The 25,457-nt window shown below is 50.6% G+C and overlaps 1 protein-coding gene across 1 annotated transcript; it reads left to right on the plus strand.

The window, feature by feature from the left end:
• Positions 1-987: 987 nt before the first annotated feature.
• On the plus strand, positions 988-23,355 carry SPARC (secreted protein acidic and cysteine rich). The gene is made up of 10 exons (XM_055429543.2): positions 988-1,138; positions 11,295-11,364; positions 12,221-12,283; positions 12,873-12,960; positions 14,337-14,458; positions 16,247-16,367; positions 18,116-18,249; positions 19,295-19,443; positions 21,539-21,687; positions 22,145-23,355. Exons 2-10 carry the CDS (start codon positions 11,308-11,310, stop codon positions 22,171-22,173), a joined length of 912 nt encoding a protein of 303 aa, XP_055285518.2. The 5' UTR covers positions 988-1,138; positions 11,295-11,307; the 3' UTR covers positions 22,174-23,355.
• Positions 23,356-25,457: the final 2,102 nt, after the last annotated feature.

A 25,457-nucleotide genomic window follows, 5' to 3' on the forward strand; every position in this document is an offset into this window, starting at 1 on the left:
GTGGAGCGGCTAAACCTGTGTGTCACAACTACTGAGCCCATGCACCTTGGATCCTGTACTCCGCAGCTAGAGAAGCCACCACAATGAGAAGCCCAAGCCCCACAATGATGAGTGCGCCTCACCCATCACTAGCCAGAGAAAGTCCGCATGCAGCAACAGAGACCCAGGGCAGCCAAAAATAAATCCCTAATTTAAAAAGGAAGTGACCCGGACTGAATGTAGAATCCGCCTGCCTACCCCACTTCTAGACAGGTGATCTTGGGCAAGTAACAGCCTCCTAGCGCCTCTGTTTCCTGATTAGTAAAATCAGCGTAGCAACAGTATCTATGTCAAGGGTTTGCCGAGAAAATTCTAAGTCCCAAGTAAACCTTGGTCATTGTTACCTCTGTGATCGTAGTCTACATTAGCAATCACCTTATCTTTTCTATACTGATGACACAGATTCCCCCAGCTAGATGGCCAACCCCTTCTGTGTCTATTGGTGACACAGCTAAGAATTTGAGCGGTTATTTTTAGACAGTATCCCAAGCCATTAATGATGATGCCATCAGTGGCAGCTTCTTCAGTCTGTACAGAGGCAAGTCCTGGCCTTGCCTTTGCCACAGATACAACCCTCTCACAGGGCTCTGCCCTCCTCAGCATTGCATGATGCCAGGGAGCTCTTGTAAAGATACAGGTCAGACACTCCAGACACTTGGGCCTGGATATTCCCCTTGGGAACCCTGGGTGGGTGATCCCTTGCCCCCTCCAGGCCTCAGTCCCCCTCTGAATGAGGAAGGGGCTGTTTTAGGTGATTCCCGCTGGCCTTTCCAGTCCCAGGGCTCTGCTCGGTCAGTCTGACTAGGCAAGAGCTGCAGAACCCATGTGGCGGGCGGGGCTGGGAGGCGGGTCAGGACAGCCCACCGTGAGGAGAGGAGGAAAGCCTTGGAAGACAGAGACAGCTTTGGCAGTGGGGAGAAGGGAGGGGAGGGGAGGGGAAGGAGGAGGCACAGGAGGAGGAGGGACCACGGGGTGGAGGGGGAGACAGACCCAGCCCAGAGCTCTGAGTGGTTTCCTGTTGCCAGGCTCTAAGCCCCTCACATTCCTGCAGACCTTCAGACTGCCCGGAGCTCGCCTGCTGCCTGCCTCCCCGCCAGAGGTATGTCCGACCCCTGCCCTGCCTGTCCCTCCTCTAGGCCTGCACCCGCTGCACCCTGGTCCACTCCTCATTTTGTGCACAAGGAAAAGAAGCTGTGTTGGGAGGTCCTGGGTGCAGAGACTCCATCCTTGCTCTCCCGAAGGGCAGGGGACACAGACTTGCTGCCTGTTAACGTCTCAGGTCAAACAGAGATCATGTGGTCTCCCTTTTGGGTTTGCAGAAAGTAATCCGACTCTCTCTGAGAGAGTATTTTCTCCCTGTCTCTCTCTGCGCCTGTCTCTCGGGTTTCAGAGGCTGCCTTTACAAACGGGGGCCACCTCTTCCTTTCCTGGGAATGTGATCTGGGCACAGCTGCAAGAGGGATGGGCCACCAGAGTCTGCCCTGCTTCCCATTCCAGGAGGAGAAACTTTCTAGACTTGGTTCTTGCACTCTGTTTTCCCAAAGGGACTTGGCGTGAGTGATGAACTGAGGGATAAGACGGGGTCTTCACCTTTCATCAGCACCTCTGTAAAGGCTCCGGTTGCCCTGGAATTTCTCCCCTCTCAACCTCCACCCCCCTCCAACACACACACACACACATACACACCCTGATTCCGGTGCCATTCAGCCTGAAATAGCACTGTCAGACAATCAGTCTTGGGTTAGGCATTGTTCTCATTCCGGGCTCCCAAGGGTGTAAACACAGGAAACTCAGCAGCAGTAGCCCTCCATGTGTCTAGATTTGAAGACCCCTGATATCCGATAGGGTCCGGAGAGGTGCAGGGTCCGATGGGAGACTGGGTGTGGTGGCAGCGTCCTGCAGAGTCGGAGGGAGAAGACAAGATGGAGAGGGTTTCAGGGCAACCTTCTCACACCTCTGCCATGAGAAGTTCAAACTCTACACTAGGCTGCTGTTAGGTCTTCTTCAGGTAAACCCCTTCCTACCTACGGCTCCATTGGCTGGTTCATGAGTGGGCTTCCTGAATCCCTAAGGGCACCAAGGGAAAAGGGCGGCCTTGGGGAAGGCATGTCTTCCAGGAAGCCCAGCCCACCCAAAAAGGAACAGAGGGGCACACGTTTTCCTCCAGAAAATGCTATTCTATGCAGAACACAAAGAGAAAGGGGTTTCTCTGTGGTTGAATTTCTGTGCACCCCAAGAGTGCTGACAGCAGGATGAGAAGCACATCAGAAGTAGGGGGGCAGACTGAAGACATACATTTTACATGTGATCTTAGGGAAATGTCTCCCCTGGACTTAGTCTCCCTGTCTGTAAAGGAAGAGGAGTGGACTCAATGGTCTTTGGGGTGCCTGATGTCCTCTGAACTTTTCAATGAAGGTCTCTTAAAGCAGAATTCATGGACTAGCTTTTGCCTAGGTTTCAAGGAAATTGCAAGCCCCTTAAAATTGTATATACAGTTGTGTGTGAGAGAGAAAGATGAGAGAGAGACAGAGGGAAATAGAGACGGAGTTAGCAGCGATATCCAAGAGGGTGTTACAGCCTCCAGTCTTACAAATATTCTCAAATGGATGCCTGCCCCTCCAGATAGCCAGAAGGCATGACGTGGGAGATGGAGAGGGGAGGGACTGGAAGCCAAGGTGTATTTGCAGGAGGATGAAAAGCTTTGAAATGGGAGTGGTTGGGGGGAAGAGAGAGTTAACTTGTAGCCATCAGCTGCCACATCGACAAAGCTGGGAGCTGGAGTGGAGGGAGGGAGGGGGAGGGAAGGGAGGGTGCCTGGGGAAGGAATCAACTTTTGAAACTTTCTCCAAGTCCCACCCACCAAAAGGCTCTTTGCTATGACTCACTCTAGGAGGAATGCGAGTTGCCACGGTAACCTTTTTTTCAGGGTCTCTGCCTGCTGGCTGGGAGGGGACACTAGAAACACTTAGAATATCAGGCTCCGTAGGTCTGGATGTCCCCCACTCCACTCCATCCCAAGAGGGCAAATTCTAGGTCCTGCCCTCCCGATCTCCCAATCTCCCGGGACCCCAGGGCAGCTGTGGGGCTGTAAGATGCTTCCTGCTTCCTGGGATAGGCTGCTTGAAGACCCGAGTTTTAAAACCACCTCTACCTCAAAGGTGCCATTTGACCTTGAACTAATGGCTTCTCCTTTCTGAGGCCTAGGTTCAAGGAGAACCAGGTCCTCCTTGGTTCCAAAAGTGGTAACACCACCACCTCAAAGGGATACTGTGTGGACAAAACAGGGATGATACACAGAGAAGCGTTTGCTACACTGTGGCCCTCTCAGCTAATGAGATGGGTTTTTAGAATGGATGAATTGATGGCATCCAAAGAATTGGTGACATCATTCCCTGCTTTTTTGCTCTGGCAGCTTCATCATCTTAGGGTCTGGATATAACTTCCCTTTACTTAAAGTGCTTACAGGCACATTTAAGCAAAATAAATATTGTCCACATTCTTTTGATTTGGGCACCTTCATATTTCCCAATAGCATCCAAGGCAAAAGCAGAGGGGGATCCTAACTCACAGTGACATTTGGAAAGACACTTCCCCTCTCCAGACTCAGTTTCCCAATCTGTTAAATGGGGAATCTAACCTAGGGTCTCCAAGTGCCCTTTCAGCTCTGAAGTCCTGTGAACCTACTGCCAGGTGCTGCTTTCATGAGAAAGAACAGTCAGGCTACTTCTTTAACAGCTCCTGGCCCCCTAATTGAAAAGGAAACAAGAGAGGAGGGGCTAGGGGAAGTTGGATTGCATAATAGTCCTGTTAAAATCTTTATCCATCTGTGGAGACTTGTCAACCAATTGCGTAGCTGGGGGTTGCTGTTCACAAGAGCAGTTTTCCTTGCTAAAAAATAAGCTATAAGTAGAAAAGGATGGTGGAGGAAAGGAAAGAGCTGGGGATGTGAGGTAAACAGGAAAATATTTGATTTTTGACGTTATTTAGACGGGTAGCTATGTGTGCACAGATAAGCAGGGACAGACACAAAACCACAAGGATGCCAAGTGTATAAAGACTGATTTCACTGACAGGCACCCACTGGCACAGCTGAAAATAAATGTCTCAGTACATGAGCAGACGCAGGGGGTCATGCACTCGCGGCTCTCTCTGAGCAATACCTTGACTCACAGACAAGTCTCGGATGTCCATCTGATGCATATGCAAACTCTGACCCTCACCTATATGGGCTGAAAGCGAAGGATGCTGAGTCAGGTAGACACGCAGAATCACAGACAAAGCTTCACACAGTGGTCCTCAAGGTCATCGGTCTCTTATGCAAATACACAGTCGCCACTTGTAGCCACACACAGACATGCACAGCCAGACCTAACTACAGGTCAGGCGGGGAGACAGACGTCTGAGTGTTAGTCGCTCAGTCATGTTTGACTCTTTGCGACCCCATGGACTGTATGTAGCCCACCAAGCTCCTCTGTCCATGGGATTCTCCCAGCAAGAATACTGGACGGGGTTGCCATTTCCTTCTCCAGGGGATCTTCCCAACCCAGAAATTGAACCCTGGTCTCCTGCACTGCAAGCAGATTCTTTACCATCTGCACGCCTGTTGTATATTATAGACAGAAATTGAGACTCAGGAAGGGAGAATAACTCAAAGTCACGCAGAAAACTGATGTCTGAGCCAAAATTTCAGACATCTGGAAACATCCAGATGTTCATTTTGGTTTCTTTTGTTGGTTTCCTTTGAGCAGTTTGGTACTCTCCTGACACTCCTCCCTGTAGTCAACAAGCCCCATAGATAAAAAGTGATAAGAGCTACCTCTCTTCCTCCTTTGCTGGCTTGCCATGGCCGGATACAGCCCACATGGCTTTGTCATTAGGGCAACAGGAGGTGGCTAAGAGGTGACTGCAACCAGTGACTTGACAGAATTATTTAGAAAGACAGCCTCCTTCTTATCCAGGAGATGTCTAGACAGGACATTAACTCTGCTTTCACTTGTCAAATTATAGAGCTTGATGTCTGTAGGGAAAGTAGGAATGGAGATACCAACTCTCACTATAGTTGGGTTCTTTCAGAAATGTGGTATTAACCCATTTCATCTGGGGATCTTTCTGGGCCCCTATGGTTAGTTATGGCCATAGGATCCTAGACTAATAAATGAAAAAATAAACAATTCCCCAAACATCTTGATATTTCTGAATATCTGGAAGTTCAGCCCAGATACCGGCTTGTCATGTATGACCCCAAATGAATTATTTTCCCTCTCTGATCCTCAGTCTTCCTATCTCTAAAATCAGAAGCATGGCAAAGAGTGTTGCTTGGCATGACACCACCAATCCATTGGTAGCAGCTGCCAAAAGAACTGTGTCCAGGATTTGAGTGCCACTCTGGACTTTACGGGAAAGGTCATATGATTGATTAGTAGTGTCTGCCACATGCACAGGAAGGGCAGATGGAGCCACATGTGCCATGGATTTGCCTGCTATCTTTAGGATGTGACATCCTGGACACTTTGATGTTATTTCTCATCCCTTCCATTTGTGGTCACCCAGATGCACCAGTGGCCCCTAGGGGGAGCCAACGGGGAGAGCCTGAAGCTCCTCCCTGGGGCTTCTAACCGCAGTAAAACGTGGCATCTTAGATATGTTTATGGAACCTCTGTCAGACTGATACCAGTCTCATGCTCTGGGGCTATTTCTGAGTTGCCTCTGAACCTCTTCAAACCTATGCTTGAGCACCCTAAAACAGGGGTCCCCAACTTCCAGGACCTAATGCCTGATGATCTGAGGTGGAGCTGATGCAGTAATAATGGCAATAATATACACAATGAATAGAACGTGCTTCAGTCACGCCCTCCACTCTGCCCTGGTCTGTGGAAAAACCGTCTTCCATGAAACTGGTCCTCGGTGCCAAAAAGGCTGGGGACCGCTGCCCTAAGTGTTTGCCTAAGCTTCTTCCCTTCCAGAAAGAATTGTTAGAAGTGGAAGCAGGGAGTCAAGGGCCAAGCTGGGAAAGGTGGTCCTCTGATAGGCTTCTGACTCAGCTGACTTGGAACGTCAGGGCTGAAAGGAACCTTAGGGACTATGGCCTCAGGGTCTTCAAACTCTCTCATGAAAGAACTTAGAGGTTCTCCCCGGCATCTCAGGGAGTGTCCCAGTGTCAGTCCCCATCTCAGCACTTTTTTGTTTAATTTCAAGATGATTCGTTGAATAGATAATAGTACATTAATATGTACAACAAAAGTGAACGGCTCTTAGTTGTTTCAAACTTGGACTTCTGCAGAAGACTTCATTGAGAGAAAGGCTCCCTGGCTTATATGACTCTGAACACCAGTGGTCTAAAGCAACCTCTGCATTGTGCAGATGAGTGGCATTAGGTGAAGTCCAAGGAGTAGAGGAGGCTGTCCTAATTTGAAGGGTGAGCTGGGAGCAACACTGCCAAGACTCAATCCTAGGGCTCCTGACTTCCACGTCACCTCTGAGTGGCTGTGTGTGCTCCCTGGGGTGTGAGTGCCCATGTGGCCACACTGGCCACAGTGGCACCTCTCTGGACCATCTCAGCCCTCCTTCTGAGTCCTGGCATTCTGGTGGGCCTGGCTCACTCACGAGTTCCTTTATTAGCCTCTAGACTTGTTTTCCTCTCTTTGGGCTTGTTTACCAGGAACATGTGTTTTGGGAACCCTTGTTTGTAAGCCAAATGGTGGAAGCAAGATGCCTGGTTTGCGTCAGCAACCCAACTGAGAGGGCAGCCTGGGGCCTGGCTTCATCACTGTGCCCTGCAGAGGAGCAATGCCTCCTTTGTTCCAGCCCAGCACCTGTTCTCCCTGGGCCATGGACAAAGAGCTGGGATTTTTGTCCTGGATTTTCAAGGGGAATGGAGATTCTGGGATCTTTGTTTTTTAACATACTCTTCTGAAGCTTATCTCTTGTAATCATCCACGAGTCTTTCAAGGTAAGTGTGTTATTTTCATTTTAAAGATGGAGAAATAAACTGAGGCCCAGAGAGGGACAGTCACCTTCTGAAAGTCACACAACTGCTGTACGGCAGAACCAGGATTTGAACCTGTATATTCTGTCTCCAGAGCCCCTGGGCTTACCTCTCTGCCATAATGCCTCTATAAAAGTTGATAACCACTCTAATATGGGTTTCCCTGGTGGCTCAGATAGTAAAGAATCCGTTGGCAATGAAGGAGACCTGAGTGTGATCCCTGGGTTTGGAAGATCCCCTGAAGAAAGGAAAGGCAACCTACTCTAGTATTCTTGCCTGGAGAATTCCATGGACAGAGGAGCCTGGTGGGCTATAGTCCACAGGGTCGCAAAGAGTTGGGCATGACTGAGGGACTAAGCAAGCTCTGTCTTAATATGGTAGCCACTAGCCACATATGGGTACGTATAATTTAATTAAAATGAAATACAATGAAAACTTCAGCCCTTCATTTGCACTAGCAACATTTCAAGTGTTCAATAACCACTGGTGGCTACTAACCACCACGTTACACAATGCAGATATAGACTATTTTCATCTTAGAAAGTTCTATTAGACTGCATTGCTTCATAAACTCTTCTGCTCAAATCAGACTTGATGACTGTAACTCAGATTCTGTGCTTCATGTCCTTAGGGATCTATGATTCCAAGATCCACAGTCTAAAATTTAATAACTCCAAGATTTTTCCCTAGTTCTGTCCGTCAGCATCTTTTCAGTGTCCAGAGAGAGCCCACAGGAGGCCCTTTATGTTTCAAGGGAGATGAACTTGGGTGGGGTGGGGGGGGCAGCAGCTGTACTTTTCCATCCCCAGACTCTTTCTAAAGAGAGGTGACCTCAGCTTCGGGTCCTGCTGGCAGCCAGGGATGGGTTTTCAGCCGTCTCCAGAGCAAATAAAGGCGAAAGGAAAGGACTGGATGTTCGGAACAGGAGGCAGGGGCGGCGGCGGGGTGGCAGTGAGCTAAGTCTGCATCTGACGACCACTGGGCCAAGGGAAACACACCTCCTGCTCCCCCACCCACCCTCCCAGTCTCATTTCCTCCAGGGCACCTTAGGCCAGTTCACAACCCAACTGGGCCCCATCAGGTGAGCACCTAGCGGAGGAGCTGCCGCCAAGGGAAACAGCACGTGAGGCAGAGGGCAGGCCAGAGGCAGAGGAGGGCAGCCTTGGTCTTCACTCAGCCCTGCCACCCGCTCCCTGGGGCTCTGGGCAGGTTTTTTCCCCTCTGGGCCTCAGCCCTCTCTCTGTACTATAAGGTAAAAAGACATGCCTTCAGCCCCCAGTGGGATGCCAGATTATGAAAACATTCTTAAAAGGATAAACACAGGCATCATTACAAACTAAAGACACACAGAATTTTTATTTAATACTGCTCATTTATACAAAGGTGTTTATATTTTCACCAGGTGGGCATGCCAGACCTAGGTTTGATTGGCAAAGGATGTGTGCACAGCTGATCATTTCTGGATACTGGGGTTTGGCCCTGTGTTCTGACCTTGCTAGGGTTACTGATGCACCCCCTGACCTTTGCAGGATGGGCACCTGGCCCTTTTGACCAGTGGTGGTTTAGAGAACCTCAGAGAGGGAGCTCGTGGGTATGCAGGGAGTATGGTCATACATTCGAGAACCATCCAATGTTGCCCTTCCCTCCCATCAAACAATCTGGATGGAGAGGATGTTGGGATTGGTGAGGGAAAACTGGGCAAAACCCCAAATTAGGAAAACAACTCCGCCTCCAAGACTGTGTGTCCTTTTCTTAACACTTACTTCCCACTTTTCTCCCTGATCCCCACCCCAGTCTCAAAGAAAAACTCTATGAGGCCCAACCCAAGTCCATGAGGAGGGATTTTGTCAGCTTGGAAGGGGCCTGAATGTTGTCTGACTTCCTCCCTCTCCATCTCAGACCCCTCATCGGAGCAACAGGACTCACAGCCATCCCATGCCATGGCGCCAGTGTGTGAGGCCTTTAGAAATTTTAATGCACCATGAGATTTAGAATGACTTTTCTCTTCTGGCTGCAGCACCAAGGATGGGGGTGGCAGAGAGTCAGTGTGCCAATGGGAAAGAGCACGGCTGGTGAGGCAGGATAGACAGAAGAGCCGAGCCACAGATCTCTCCCTGGCCACAGAGGAGGAGCGGCTCCTCTGCTCAGAGGAGGACACAAACCCTGGCGACGCCAGTTTTCCTGGCTCTCCATCCTGAAGCTTATTGCATTTCCAGCCCTAGCCGGGCTGCTTCTCGAACAGTGTGACTTGTCTGTCACTGGAGTCCAGACAAGGTGACTTAGGTGCCTTTTTTTATTCCTATCATGAGTCTCTGACCCTTCAACTTCTAATGATCTCGGACAAGCCTTTCATTCGTGCTTTCTATCCTATTCCTTTCATCCAAAGCCACATGCAGGCGTTGTTTTGCTTTTGTCTCCAAGCGGGGAAGCAAGAAAGGAGATTTTTCTACCTCTAGGCTTGAGAGAAGTGGAGCAGGGAATACAAGCATACAACTGTGTGTGGGGGGGAGGGGGAGAGGAACATTTCCAAAACGTCCTGGAAAGGGAAGGCTGCATTCAGATTGGAGTTGGGGACACCGTGAAGCAAAGCCAAGCTCCCAGGTTGATTTCTTTAAATTTCTGTTGGTTTTATTTCTTATACATGCCATGGAATACTGAGCTTTAATGTCTATATCAGCCCCAATAGAGGACCATTATGAAGTCTTCCCTTCTGCTGCCTCTTTCTGCTACAAATACCATAATTTAAGTGAGGATGGGGATATTGGAGGGGATGATGTGTGTCAAGACCAGCATGTGCTTGGGACAGTTAAAGGGCATCTCAAGGGCTCAGGCTACCACCTCAAAGCTCAGCTAGTCTAACCCTCTCAAGTAATAGAAGAGGGAAACCAAGGTCTAGAAAGGATGAAGGATTGAACCAATATACCAAGTTAATATTGAGACAGAACCAGAATCCTTGGGATTTAGCTCCAAACTAAGTGTTTCCTCCATGATGCCAGGGTACCTCCCACCAAGGTGCTTGGTCAGTTGAGAAATCTTGGAAGGAACCAGGGACAAACGAGGGAAGACATGGCCACTGCCCACACTGACTAGAAGCTGCTTAGGAGCAGGGGAGATGGCTTGCTCTGTGTGGCCACAGATGGATGATCACAGTAGACCAAGAGAAGCTTGAAGGGAGGCAAACTGAACAGCAGAAGGAGGGACTTTCTAAAGCCATTTGGAAATGGAAGTTCATTGAGTTAGAACAAGAAACAAAATATCCCCACTACAGTTCCTCGGTTAGGGATGGCATTTTGGCAGCAAATCATCAGAGACTCTGCTCTAAGATGCCCTCCAGTCATTAGATTGTTAGAGTCAAGAGCTCAGCATCTAGAGGAAGGTTTCAGCAGTGACCAGGGAGGGAGAATTTTCTAGAGAACTTTCTAGATCTCAGTTAACATCTTTTAGCTGTGAAGGGGAAACAGAAGGTAACACAAAACATATGCAAGCATTTGGGTAGTTTCCACACAGAATCTAGAGAAGTACCATCCCTCCTGGGCAGAATGGAGGAAAGCATGGCCATAAGTTCCCACTGGCCACACTCAAAAACTATTGTTCTTTGTTTTAGAATGTAGGCCTCATTGTCTCAAATTGGCAAGGGGTTGCTGCCTATTAAATTCTCTTATTAAAGAGGGGTAGGGAGAAGGACGTCAGGGGAAAGACGGGAGAGGAGGAGGAGGAGGGGAAGAGTCTGGGGTATAGGAAGAAAAGAATCCTAGAACATCAGGGATTGAAGCGCCCTTCAACAAGATCCAGTTCAGCATTGCCCAGACTTGATTAATTAACCAGGTGTCTTTGTCCAGTCACTGTTTAAAAATTTAAATAAATGTACTAAGAGACAAGATCCCTACCGTAAATGGAAAAACCTGCGTACTTTTGTCATAAATAGAAGGAAACTGTTAAACTAGACACAAAGGAGACAGAACAACTGTACTGAATTCCAGCTGGATGTCGTTTCCTGCGGAGGCTCTGAGCCAGAGGCCTGCCCTCTGTTCAAAAGGGCGAAGAGATGAGTGTTAGATGTTAAAGACTTGTTAGCACCAAACTGAGACTTTCTCATGCCATCAGGATTAAAAGAGAACCAAGTAGAAGCAACTTTCTCCCTGTTCTTCACTATCGTTTACCATGGATCGTCTGAAATTATCTTGCATATCATAGGAATTCAGTGTCAGGAGGAACTCTCCATCAAGAAACCTAGCCCTCACTGAATTCTTCATTTCTCTTCTCCCCACAGGGTTCCCAGCATCATGAAGGCCTGGATCTTCTTTCTCCTTTGCCTGGCCGGGAGGGCCTTGGCAGCCCCTGTGAGTACCTGAAGTCACATCTTCTTGGTCTTACCTCTCACCACCAGCTCAGGGGCATTGAATCTACCAGCCCTGGATGTTCAGAGACAAGCACTTCCCCATCTTGAGTTGTCTTTTTTTTTTTTTTTTAAGATTATTTTCCCTTAAATTAACAAGCTCAAAATAAAAACAATGAGGCTCATTGGGAGGAGATTCCAGGGAAGAGAGATTTCCAAGTAATGTGAAGATGTACTTGTTTAATGATCAGAGCTTCCCCGGAAAGGGACTAGGATTGTTTTAGAAGGAAGTGAGCTCTTTGTCATATGAAGACTTCCAGAAGAGAAGGGGTTGCTGATGGGAGTGATGGGAGAAGAAGCCCCAGCCAGTCAGGCACCTCAAAGTCATGTGCTATCTTGTGTCTTCTAACTCCAAATTGACTTCAAGAAGGAATTGCCAAATAATGATGATGATGATAGTATCACACTTGTGGGGAAGATACTGACATCTGTTAAAATTCACGGTTCATCCCCTATGGGTCTCAGTTTTCCCATCTGAAGGGAGCTGGTCTGCATCAGACCAGTTGGTCTCCCATCATTATGGGAATCTAAGCTGCGGAAATGCTTTTTGAATTTTGATAGACACTCCAGATGTAACTATACAAAGTGTGGTGCTCCGGAGCCCCACAGGGCCTGCATGTTTGGCGTCTCCTGTGCCCGAGTTGCCCACCCATGGCAGGCCCTGAGGCACAGCCTCGAGGGCTCTCCCATGAGCCTCTCTCCTAGCTCCCCAGCTTCAGTGGTCCAGGCTGAGGCATGTTAGTGGTGGGAAGCTGTCCCTGACCCCAACCTCTCTGAACCCCATTTTTACCTCCCAACAGCAACAGGAAGCCTTGCCTGATGAGACAGAAGTGGTGGAAGAAACCGTGGCTGAGGTGGCCGAGGTAGGTGGTGGGGCCCCAGACTTCTCTGCCAACATCCGCTCCCTGGGGAATCCAGACGAGGGCTGCCACTGTTCCCCTTCCCATGTGCATGCACAGCACAGATGTAAATCCTATGGATCCCCCAATGATGACACACCCCCGAGTGTTCCCCAAACTCTCCCTGGAACCTCATAGGTGGGAGCTATGATTCCGAATTTGTTTTTTACTTTTTGGGTTGTGTGATATATTTTCTCAGATGGTCATCCACAGTCTTCCCAAATATCAACTGATGAAAGGGAGACTACCCTGGTGCAGCTGAAAGGGGAGAAAACTTGGCACCCCTTCTTGCCCTGACACCCCTGGTGGCCTCTAGGGCATCTCCATAGAGTTCTGGGCCCTTGAGAAAGAGTGGGTCCATAGATTCAATCTCGATTTTGGACCTGACACTTGTGCCTCCTGGGATCTGAACCCAGCACCCATTTTAGCATGTCTATCCCCATCCCCTGTGGGTACCCAAGGCTTCTGGCAAGTCCCCTCCAGCCTTTGCCCCTTTCTTCCAGGTCTGGGGGTGGGGTGGGGCATTTGACTCACTCTTTTCCCTCCACCCCAGGTACCCGTGGGAGCAAACCCCGTCCAGGTGGAAGTAGGAGAATTCGATGAGGGTGCCGAGGAAGCCGAGGAGGAGGTGGTGGCTGAGAGTAGGTCCCTTCTCCTTGTCTTGTTACACCAAGCCTTTGCCCTCTGCTACCCAGGCCTTGGGTCTGGGCCAAGCCTGTGTGAGGTTCCTTCCTAAGGAAACGCAGGGTGGGGTCCTCCCTGTAGGAGAGGCTGTGAAGGACAAACTGCCTTGACTGAAAGGTTGGGAGTGTTTTCTGGAATCTGGAAAGATCTATTTATAGCCAGGCTGTGAGTGCCAGGAAGGGAAGTCTCAAGCTGGAAGTGGCCTTGTACCCTTGCAGCACTTTAATCTAGTTCCAGAGTTGGGTTTCAGGTTCCTACTGAGATCCCCAGTCCTGTCCGGTCACTTGATGGCCCCAGACGTTTTCACACTTATAAGCTTATTTAATGGTCACATGGCCATGAGGAAACAAGGTCTGGAAGCCTGACACAACTCCTATAAGGCTTGTGAGAACCATGACCTGGGGCTTCTGGCTCCTGCCCACAGTCCAGCATCCCTAACCTGCAGAATGGAGACTCACCGTACGCCAGGGGCTAAAGCCCCAACTCTGGAGGTGGACCAACCAAGGTCTGCCTCGAAACTTTCTGCAATGTCCTCTGACAGCCCTCAAACCTTCTCTGAGCCCAGCTTGCTCATGTCTTACATGGGGAAGGGTGAAGACAGTAGACCCCCACCCCAGGGTTGTCGAGGGACTACGAGACAAAAGTAGAGGCACCCTGGCCCAGGACCTGGCAGGGCAGGCATCCAACAGAGGAAGACTGGGATATCGCAGTCAAGCCCCAGGAGGAAAGGCTAGACAAGCTCTCATCCTCAGGGCCTGAGGGTCCACTGGAGCAGAGGGGCGAGTACTGCGTCCTGCTCCTTCCCCTCCACGCCCGTTATCCGGTGTTTACAAGACACAGGCAGACTCTATTGTTCATTGTGGTCCTGGGGCTCTGTTCCCTTTTCCGCTACAGACACTCAGGTCTGTTTTGCTGGGCTGCATAGCTCCCCGGCTCCGTGAAAACAGCTGACTTTCCAAGTCATTCTAGAAAGTCTATTCTAGAATTCCGAAATACCTCGTTCTCATTGATCCATGAACAGCCAAGAACACAATGGTTGCTTCAATCCTTGGGGGAGCCATATGTCATCTGGTGCTCCTGAGTCCCAGACTGAATCCCCAGCCCCCGCAGGTGTGCCTGGCCCTGATCTCAGACCAAATCTCTAGTCCCTAGACTGAGCCAGCTGCTCCCCGACAAGCTGATGTCAGCAGAAGAGAAGGGAGGGCGCAGGGCTGCTCAAAGGTCGAGCAGGGGCCAGACCGGAGGACTTCTGTCCAAGGATCCATGTGGGTTGGGTCGGGATGGATGTGCTAGCCGGGGTGAGGCTAACCACGTTGCCCTCATGCTCTACCAGACCCCTGCCAGAACCACCACTGCAAACATGGCAAGGTGTGCGAACTGGACGAGAACAACACCCCCATGTGTGTATGCCAGGACCCCACCAGCTGCCCTGCCCCCATCGGCGAGTTTGAGAAGGTGAGGCCCAAGGGACAGGGTGGGGGGTGAGAGCTGCGGCCCTCAGAGCATCTGCCCAGAACACTCCCACAGGGCAGCTCCAGGCTCAGAAGTCCCCGTGCTAGGTCTAGTCACAGCAAGAGACCTAGCCAGAGAGGGTCTCTGTTAGGGACTCTCCAGCATTCACTGGAGAGTGACTGTCCCTGGATTTTCTAGCAACTAGCGAGAATCTACTCAGCACCACCAGCTTCCAGTCCTCCTGAGACTCAGAAGGGAACACACATGAGGGACTTTCTCAAGTGGGAGGATCTTGGCAAAGCATCAGGTCCAAACATGTGGGTTCTGGGTCACAGCAGAGCTTGACATCAACCTTCGTCTCTGCCTCTTGATAGTGTGAGATCTTAGCTATGTTCCTGATCCTCTCCATGTTTTCTCACCTCTAAAGACAGACCAGAAATAGACTTTATCTCATACAGCTATTGCAGGGATTTGTCAGATAATGCCTGGTACTTGTAAGTACTCAATATGTACTATTTAAAAAAAACTTTCAAAGCTGTCCATTCGGTCTCCAATAGGACTCATCTGTCCATGCATCCATCCAAGCAGATATTTATTGAGCACTCATGCATATCAACTCAGGCATGTGCTAGTGGTCACCTAGCCCAGGACCACAAATTGAGTTCCAGCATCATTCCCACAACCTCCACCTGATCTCTGCATCTGCAACCTCTCCCCAGTACAACTTACCCTTTGAGGTCCAACTTTGAGCATCTCCGTCAGCTCTTCCCTCCCCCTCAGCCCTTCAGCCCCTATCACACTGGTCGCCAGGCCCATCCGCTCCCCCTCTGCAGTGATGTGTAAGCAGTAAGTATGTGCAGGGTGTCCATGGCGAGGCTTCTCTCCTCCTGACACAGCTCCTTACGGCCACTGCCCTTGTTCGGCCCAGAGCATCTCTGCTCCGCCGTCCTCACGCGCAGAGATTTGCAAGAAGGACCAACATAACTCACCACATATTTGCACTCACTGCTAACAGTTAAGGATACGTAGCTGGATGAAAAGGGAATTGGGTACAGGCAGAGTGTGGAGGGATCCATGCACAGTCTTGCTTATTCTCCCCCTGCCATGAAGGGTCTCTTTCCCCAGCTACAAAGATGAATTGCAGCCTCATGCGAGCAAGGCTTCTGCCCAGCAAAGCCCATTACAGACTCAGCACCCAGTGTTTAGTTGAAGCCTGGCCACGCAGGCATCCCTTGCCTGGCATATACCCAAATTCCAGACTCCGAGCAGGAAAAGAGATGTTCAACATGAACCATACTGTTTGTATGAGCAACCCAGGCAAATTGAGACACTTGCATCATTTGTGGACAGTTTTCTAACAGTGCAGGCAACTGTTCACCAGCCTCGCTCCCAGACACCAGCCAAGGGCCAACATCACAAGAAGGCCTTCCTAAGGACGACAATCCCAGGCCTGCTGTATTAACTCTTTTCTGCATACTCCACCTTGCCCTCATCCTCACCTTCAATTCATCTTTTCTGTGTCTCCCAGGTTTGTTTTCTCATATCTCAGCCCTGACTCTGTCATTCCGCTGCTCAGAGAGCAGAGTGGCTCTCAGCATGGGCTGAACATTGACTTAGGAGCCTAAAGAGTGGCTCCCTGCCAGGGCCCCACCCCTAACTCACTGTGTGGACCCCGGGCTAATCACGTTCTTTACTGGCCCTCAGTGTCCCCATCTGTGAAATGGGCTCGGATGGCGGTACCGGCGAAGGGCTTTGGGAATGAGGGTGAGGCGCGCTGTGCTTTGCCAACAGGTGTGCAGCAATGACAACAAGACCTTCGACTCTTCCTGCCACTTCTTTGCCACCAAGTGCACACTGGAGGGCACCAAGAAGGGCCACAAACTCCACCTGGACTACATCGGCCCTTGCAAATGTGAGTCTCTCCTCGGGCCCCGCCAAGCTTCCCGTCCTGGGGAGGAGGCACCAAACTGGCACTGTTGCTGGCTCTGCCACCTCTGGGCTGTGGGATCTTAGGAACCTCTCTTCCCCTGTCTGAGCTTCAGGGATCCCAGTTATAAAATGAGATGATTGTTTATGAGCTGGTATCTATACTCAGGACCCCTCCAGGGAAGGACTGAGTGGTGGAGGGAATATAAGATCAGGGCAGATTTCTGGAGCCTCTCATTAGCATCTGAGACAGCTCACTTCTTTTCTGTAATGATGAGGAAGGTCTTCTATAGGTCTAACCACAATCTTTCCTGCTTCAATGTTGTGAAGCAAAAATGATGTTCTTCCTGGGCCTAAAAAATGTTTTAAAAATACTCGAATTTGAATGCTTTAAAATCAAGGCAATCCTGTCAGTTCCCCTGAGGCCCTGTTACTCAATATTGTCATATCCTAGGCTCTTTTACTCTGTTACTCCCATACTCCCAGATGTTATTCCCATCTGCCTGCATAAAACATATGATTAAGCACCTGCTTCTAGACACCTGGGAGCCAGGTGTTGGGGGCAGGGATGCCAGGGTTTGCCTGGCCTTTGGGGAGTGATCCCAGGTGCAGACTCAGCTGGCCGAGGCTCCTGCTCCAGCGTGTCTGCCTCCCTGTCATCCAAGACAGGCAAGGCCCCCTCTGCTCCCCTCCAAGACAACATCCACATGGTGTGTCTGGTACATTCTGGCACCAGATGACACCGGGGAGGGCCACTCTCCTGCCTCAGGTGTGCAGAGTGCAGACAGGTGGAGGAGGGGGAGCCAGGTTCTCCTGTGGTCAGTACCGCTCTTCCAGTTACAGGGCCATGGATGTGAAAAGAGAAGGCTCAGGCCTGGAGAAGGAGGGTGCGGGGAGGAACGCTGGTAGGAATCCTTGGGCAGTGAAACTGACGCTTGTGCCAAGTGTCTCTTCTGTTCTCTGGGGCGTATCGCTTGTTCTGACTCCTAGCGTTTTCCTCTCAGATGTTCTCTTCCACTCCCCAGCTGCTGGTGAAGAAGGTTGTGGTCCTAACCACAGAGGGGACTTTCCATAGGTCCAAGGATGGGGGAAACAATGGACCCCTAGGTCCCCTGGCACCCACATGCCCTGGTGCTGAATGAGGCTCTGATAATGTGGCTTTAAGCAAGCCCCTTCTCTCCACACTGATCTCTAATAATTTCAAGAGGGTGGATTTGGATGAAATCTCCAGGACCGACATTTTGTCACCTTGAGTTCCAAAGACCAGGATGCAATCCTATCGCTGAGAATGTTCTGGTGATTAAGCATACCTGAAACCCCACCCCAGCTAAGCTGGGCCTATGAGTGAATGCTGTTCCTCAGTCTCCCACTTCAAACACCTCTCAACATCATCATGGTGGGTCCTGGCCTCTGTTTTCAGGGCCCAACACCCAGAAAAGCAGGAGTCTCTGGAGGAAACCATTTCCCTCCCCAGATCAGATCAAAGTCAAGAGAACAGGGGATTTGCCTTTGCACTTGTCCATTTGCGGAGTATTCTACCCCCACCCCACCAGTCTCCTTTGTTCACAAGGCATGAAGAAACTGTGGCCCAGAGAGGCTGAGCCCTGTGCCAAGGCCACAGATTGAAGCGGTAGCGGGAGAAGGGCGGGAGTGGGGAGAGCGACCTGGCCAGCACATCAGCCCTCGGGCAGGGAGTCAGGGTCTGTGCTGACCACCCCTGTGTGTTGACCCTAGACATCCCCCCCTGCCTGGACTCCGAGCTCACTGAATTCCCCCTGCGCATGCGAGACTGGCTCAAGAACGTCCTGGTCACGCTGTATGAGAGGGACGAGGACAACAACCTCCTGACCGAGAAGCAGAAGCTGCGAGTAAGGGTCTTTTTTCACTCTGTCTCAGGGCACTTGCTCGACCCTGAGCTGGCCCTGACCTCGGGCCCCAGGCTGGCTGAGATCCCCAGTCCCATTTCCAGACCTAGGCCCCCAAATGTAAGCCGACATCCGTGCTCCAATGAGCACCTCTGTCCTGGGCTCTAGGACACAGACTCCTCCGTGCGGCCTTTGAAGGCTCCTAGAGCACATTCAGGGGCTTCCCCGGTGGCGTAGTGGTAAAGAACCCACCTGCCAATGCAGGAGATGTAAGAGACACGGGTTCAACCCCTGGGCTGGGAAGATCCCCTGGAGGAAGGTATGGCAACCCACTCCAGTATTCTTGCCTGGAGAATCCCACGGACAGAGGAGCCTGGTGAGCTATATAGTCCGTAGGGTTGAAAAGTCAAACATGACTGAAGTGACTTAGCAGACAGGCAGAGCACATTCACATCTTAAAGGCTCTGAGGAGTCCCGTAATGAAAGGACCTGCTCACTTTGTTTAGCTCCATGTTAAGTACGAGACATAAACAATTCTATTCTTTTTTCCTTCTGAGTCTGTGGACTTTAAGGGACATATCAAACACTAGGAATACTGATAAAATACAGCTCGCTGGGCCCCACCTCAGGCACAATGAACCAGTGTCCCTGTGAAGGAAGGCCCAGGAAGCTGCATTTTGACATATTCCCCAGTCATTCTGATTGAGATGGCCCCAGGCCTCCACTTCTGTGGACGAGATAATGCTGGTACTCATCTAACCACTTCCTTCCCTCATTTGGTCTTTTTTTTTCCCTGGCCACACTGCTCAGCATGTGGGATCTTAGATCCCCAATAGGGATCGAACCTGTGCCCCCTGCAGTAGAAGCCCAGAGTCTTAACCCGTGGACCACCTTCCCTCATTCTGAACCCTGGAGTCCCCCGCTGCTCATTTTGAACCCTGCTTTGGCTGGTCTCTGCCTACTCTGGCCTCCTGTTGGGGGAAGGGACCTTGACTGACCCTGACAGCCTCCCTAGACCCTTTGTCACACAGCATCTCTGCTCCCACAGGTGAAAAAGATCCACGAGAATGAGAAGCGCCTGGAGGCTGGCGACCATCCTGTGGAACTGCTGGCCCGGGACTTCGAGAAGAACTACAACATGTACATCTTCCCTGTGCACTGGCAGTTCGGGCAGCTGGATCAGCACCCCATTGACGGGTAAGACCCCAGAACCCCAGGATCACAGAGGGGAGCTGCCTCTAGCTTGGCCCTGGAGTGGGCAGTCACCAGTCAGGGCTGCTTAGGTGCACTGGATGTGTCAGAAAGCTTCTCAGTGGCCTCTGCTGCTCCCAGCCCTGGAGGCCCATAGTTGTCTGAGGGCTGTGGCAGGAGAGGATGGGTGCAGGAGGAAGGATGTGGAAAGGGTTTAGTGCCATGAGACACTCCCTCCTTACTGCCTAAGAGGCAGACGCCATCAGAACTGAAAACCCCTCCTTAACCCCGTGAGTGCCAGCCTTGGGACCCATTCAGCAAGGCAGAAGGAGCTGGGAAGGAGCGCCAGACTCCGTTGGGTGACAAGGCTGAGGTGGGGCAGCAAGGCCCTGGGACCCAGCCCCAATGGGACAAACTGGCTCTGGAAGTTCTTAAGACCATCACAGTGCCCTTCCCATCTCCACGGCAAGCCCTTGGTTTGATCACTCCTGCCCCATGTTGAAATGAGTTAGGAAGTGCCATGTAAGTTCCCTGTGGGATAGGCCGGAAGTTGGTCAATGAACCAACATGTATTGAGTGTCTATTACATGTCCAGCACGATTCCAGGCAGGGGATTTAACTGTAGTCAGAACTGACACGTAGGCCCTGGCCCCCGTGGAGCTCACCCTCTGGATGGTGATCTGTTTCTCACAATGGAAGGAAAAAGGAAGGAAGGTGCCCGGAAGTTGCAGGTGGTGGCTGACCATCTGCAGCGAGGAGGACCAGCCCCGCTCCTGGAGCAGCTCAAGAAGAGGGCCGCTCTGTTTGCACAGGATGCCCAGGGCTGCTCCCCTCTGGGAGGCTCAACCCTCCCTCCTGGTCCAACCCACCCTGTGGGTGATCCTAGGGGGCTGGGGTCTCCTGAGTGCTGGGAAACTGCCTGTAGCTTCTCTCCCAGGCTCTTTCCGTGGCTGGGATCCATCTGAGTCATACCGTGAAGGGGAGGGGAGAAGTAAGGAACATCTGGACTCAGGCTGAGCAAGGAAGGGGCCTGGAGGGAGGCTTCCAGATGGGGCTGCAAGGACCCTGCATCTGGGAAAGCAGCCTGGGTCAGAGGATCCGTCCTCCTCCCTCCTTGTCCCAGAGCTGCCCGGTGACCTTGCCTGAGTCCCTGCTCCTCTCTGGGGCTCGCTTTCCTCAGTGATATACAAAAGGGAAGGAGCTTCAGTTCAATGGATCCCTTCCATGAGTTGGGCCAGACAGGAGGGCCTGGGGGGTCCTTGGGGAAGAGTGTTTTGAGGACAACTAATGGAGGGCTCTGGGGAACAAGGGAAACAAATCCAACATGTGCTCTGGAGTCCAGGCCAGCTGGGAGGACAGGAACAGGAGATGGGGAGAGAAATCAGAGGGCCTCGCTCTCACACGGGACACAGTACAGAAAAGATAAAGTGCTACTCACCCTCGCCTGTTCCCACGCTCCCGCCCCACTTCCTTTTTTTTTTTTTCCAGCCACACATCTTATGGGATCATAGTTTCCTGACCAGGGATCAAACTGGGCCCTTAGCAGTGAAAGGGCAGAGTCTTAACCACTGGACTGCCAGGGAAACCCCACCCCTCCTCTCCAACTTTTTCAGCACTCGCTTCATTTTGACGCATCTCTTTTTCATCTCTTTTCTGAGCATTTGCAGATGTATAAATGTGTGTCTGCAGAAAACATGCATTGTTGTTTCATACCAGATTTTGATCTACCAATAGCAGAAATGCTGAATATCTTAAGCGCCTGTGTCCTCAAGTCTTAGCCAATTAGGAAACAATGAAATGCACCAAGAGACCTGTGTTATGAACCCACAGACCTCAGACCTGGAAGGGCCCTTTAGACGTTATGATCAGCTCCTCCCCCTTTGACGGAGGAGGAAACTGAGGCTCAGAGTGGGGCAGTGCTGTATGCTCAGAACCACAGTAGGTCAGTGGCAGAGCCGGGGTGGACCTAGGATCCTGGCTTCCCATTCTGCATTGAACGTCCTCTCCTTCAGCCCCAAGGGGCAGGCTCCCTCCCTCTGTCTCCCCAAGCAGGGCTGTGGGGCTCGCTCAGCCTCAGCCTCTCTCCACCTCACCCCTGCAGGTACCTGTCTCACACCGAGCTGGCCCCACTGCGTGCCCCCCTTATCCCCATGGAACACTGCACCACCCGCTTTTTCGAGACCTGTGACCTGGACAACGACAAGTACATCGCCCTGGACGAGTGGGCCGGCTGCTTCGGCATCAAGGAGAGTGAGTATTTGCGCCAAGGGCCCACTACCCTCTCCCTCCCTCCTTGCTGCTCTCTCTGTGTCCTTCCTGTGCATCTCTGCTCTGTGCCTGGTTAACTCCTGTCTGCTCTCCCTGCCTGGCTGGGCCTCACTCTTTAGGCAACTTCCTGGTCCTTCTCTATCCATCCAGCTGTCCCTTTCTCCCTTTTCAAGCATCAGTACTCACCCTGTGTCTAGCACTGCTTGGGGAACTGACAGGCACCTACAGGAAACAGCACTTGTAATTTGGCAGTGCAAGTGACAAGGACCAGCCAGGGGTGGGGGAGACCGAAGTTCTCAGTCATAGACTCCCTTGGTGACCTTGGACTGGTTACCTGGCCCCCGGCCTCCGGGATGGGTGGGATCCGCCAACTCCTTGGGAAGCATTTCCTCATTGACCCCGGCCCCCAAGTCTAATTCTGCTCCTTCTTGCCTTGCAGAGGACATCGACAAGGACCTCGTGATCTAAAGCCACGCCTCCTCCCGCAGAACCAGATTCTCTCTCTTTGACCTTCCCCCTCCTGTTTTCCCCAATGTTTAAAATGTTTGGATGGTTTGTTGTTCTGCCTGGGGTCAAGGTGCTAATATAGACTTAAACGAATACATTAACGGTGCTAAACATAGACGTTTTAACCCAAGTCACGACATTCTTAGCTGTAACTCAGCTATCACGGCCTCTTGCTCACCCACTAATGGTCCCATTCTCCTCTTGCGTGTGCATCTCTGCCCATGGTCTTGGTGGCACATGGGTGGGACACTTGATCTGCTCGAGTCTGCCTTCAACACACGTTGCATTTTAAGATTTTCTACTTTTCTGTTTGAAACTAATATTCACCAAGTCAGACTTTGTGTTAATTTTATTTCAGGGTATTGGCTGCCGGGGGTCATCCCTAAGTGGCCTGAAGATGGACAAGGGAAGTAACAGGCACATGATGTTGGCAAGGATGCTTCTAGGGCTAGAGGATCAGTGGTGGGAGGGACCTGCAGAATCCACCAGCCAGAACCACAGATAACAAATCTTGTGGTCAGGGGCTATGACTAAGAGAAGGAAACTGAGGCTGTGTTCTGGAAGTACATAATCTCTCACATAAACCCAGTTCTTCACCATTTCCCCTCCTCACTTTGCAGTGCCATTTCTTTTTGCATTAGGCAATTTGCTCAGACTTTCCAGAGCCGTAGCCCATCCGTTCTCTGGAATCCCCCACACCTCTGAGAGGTGGATCACCACATCCTGCAGGGCTGCTCCTCTCCAAACTACCTTTAGGAGATGCAGGACAGGGAGGCTGTTTCAGCCAGAAAGACAAAAATCAAGAGCGAGGTGCAGAACGTGGTAAAACAGAAAATGGGCAGGTGGCAAATTGGTTTTCTTTTGGGTTTTCTGTTTTCTTTTTTCACATCTGGATGGCTGTCACCAGAGATCTTTTCTTTAGTCGCTAGCGTGTTCCTCCTCTTCTCCCCTCCCTACTTTTTCTTTCTATTAATCAAAAGAAACTTCAAAATCAATGGGATGGTCGGATCTCACAGGCTGAGAACTCGTTCACCTCCAAGCATTTCATGAAAAAGCTGCTTCTTATTAATCATGCAAACTCTTGCCACGATGTGAAGAGTTTGACAAATCTTTCAAAATAAAAAGTACTGATTTAGAAACTGCCTCCCTGAGTGACTTTGCATGTGTCTTAGTGACCTCATTTCCCTGACATGGAGATACGTGGACATACATGTCCACACATGAATGCACAGATGCAAAGCTTTGCAAATACATTATGACCCTTTTACACATACAAGCTTACTTATACACAGGGACTGTATGGTGCCTATAAGCATGGATTTAGCTTTTAATTTTATGACCTGGGGGGCTGACCTTTTTCATGACTGCACTTCATCATCAGAGCACCAGGCTAAGCGACTAGGGAAAGCACCAATGAAAGCAAAGGCTTCACTAAGAATTAATCACTCATTCATTCACCCATCCATGAGGAAATGTTTATCATGTACTTACTGTGGACTGATCCCATTCCAGGTACTACAGACACAGCTGTGGCAAAGCAGATAAAGCATTTGTTCTTCTGGAACTTACAGTCTAACAAGGAACAGGTTTTAAAAATGCCCAACTAAATACAAATGACAGTATGTGATAGGTGCACTGCAGGGCTCCCCTGGTGGTTCAGACAGTAAAGAATCCAACTGCAGTGAGGGACACACAGGTTCGATCCCTGGGTTGGGAAGATCACCTGGAGAAGGGAACGGCTACCCACTCCAGTGTTTTTGCCTGGAGAATTCCATGGACAAAGGAGCCTGGTGGGCTCAGGCTATGGGGTCACGAAGAGTAGGACTGAGTGACTAACACTTTCACTTTTCACACTGAAGGGAGAGTATAAGAAACCAGCAGATTGTCACAGAAGGAATCAGGATTACCCTTGTTCCGCAGTAATCACTCCCCATCCCTGGCTATTTAGATTTAAATTTAACTTAAAATTTAAAATTCAGTCCCTCAGTCACTCCAGAAACATTTCAAGTGCTCAACAGCAAAATGTGGTTAGCGGTTACCCTACTGAACAGGGCAGCTCCAGAACATTTTCATCATCAGAGCATTTCTATTGCACAGGGCTGTTCTAGGGCTTCCTTGAAAACACCTGAGTCACAAAGGAAAAGAATGAAGTGTTGGGAGGGGCAGAGGTGAGAGAGGAGAAGGGTCGGGGAAAGGGCATTCCAAGCCGGGGGAACAGCACAGGCAAAGGTCTTGAGTGGGTGGGGAACATGACGAGTCTCCCAGCACGGCCGGTGTCCAGGTTGAGGGCTGTCTGGTACTGGATGAAGCTGAACAGGTGGGCAGAGGCCAGACCCTGAAGTCTGGAAGGCCACGTGAGGAGTTTGGATTTTATTTTTTTGTTTGCAGTGGAAGTTGTTGGAGGATTTTAAACCAGAGAAACAGAGACAAGATTAGACTGGCTTTAAAAAGAACGCTCTGGTTCTGGAAAGGCCTACCGTTAAGTCCACTGAGTGTTTTTCAAGGCTCATGCATGCCCATCACGCTGGGGTGATATTTCAGGCTGGTGGCCTGAGGCTCCCCTTTGAGACAGAGAGATAGTTCCAGAAGTGTGCTCCATTGCAATGGACCACACACAGAGCAAGGTCTTCAGATGCCAAGTCTAGAGTTGGTTTATTCCTCTCTTATTTTACATTATTTTCAAACTACTAACAATACAAAGTCAGTAAAAAAAAATCATAAAACTCATAAACTTGTATTATGGTGTTCTTTGTTCACACAATGGGAGGCAAGAACTGGGCAGTTTGATCCTGGCCATTTGAGGAAGGCAAGTCCAGCCTAGTGTCATCAAGTAGAGGGATCCAGGCAGAGACTGATAGGGTACATTTCGGAACTGGCTCATTCCTTCACTCCATGATGTTTACCAGATGCCCTCAATAATGTTTTATGTTCTCCCGAGTAAGCGCAGGCATGGCCTCTGCTGCCCTGGAGCTTTCATTCTGGCTAAGCAGACGGTGCACAAGTCAGACCATCTGAGGCAGAAACACGTGCTGCAAAGGCCATAAAGCAGAGAGCTCTGACTGAACGTGGCTTGAATGGGTTGTTCCTTCGGGTAGGGATGGAGCTGTGACATTTCCCTGAGACTGTAGGATGCAGTGCTTGTGCCTTGGTCAACCTGGGGGAGATCACCTGTATAATACCCAGCGCTCACTCTCAGAACAGCTCTGCTCCCCATACTCGCAGATGAGGAAACTGAGGTTTAGGGA

The sequence above is a fragment of the Moschus berezovskii genome, chromosome 8 (genome assembly GCF_049115385.1).
Source record: "Moschus berezovskii isolate FMDL1 chromosome 8, NW_MosBer_1.0, whole genome shotgun sequence".
NCBI lineage: Eukaryota > Metazoa > Chordata > Mammalia > Artiodactyla > Moschidae > Moschus > Moschus berezovskii.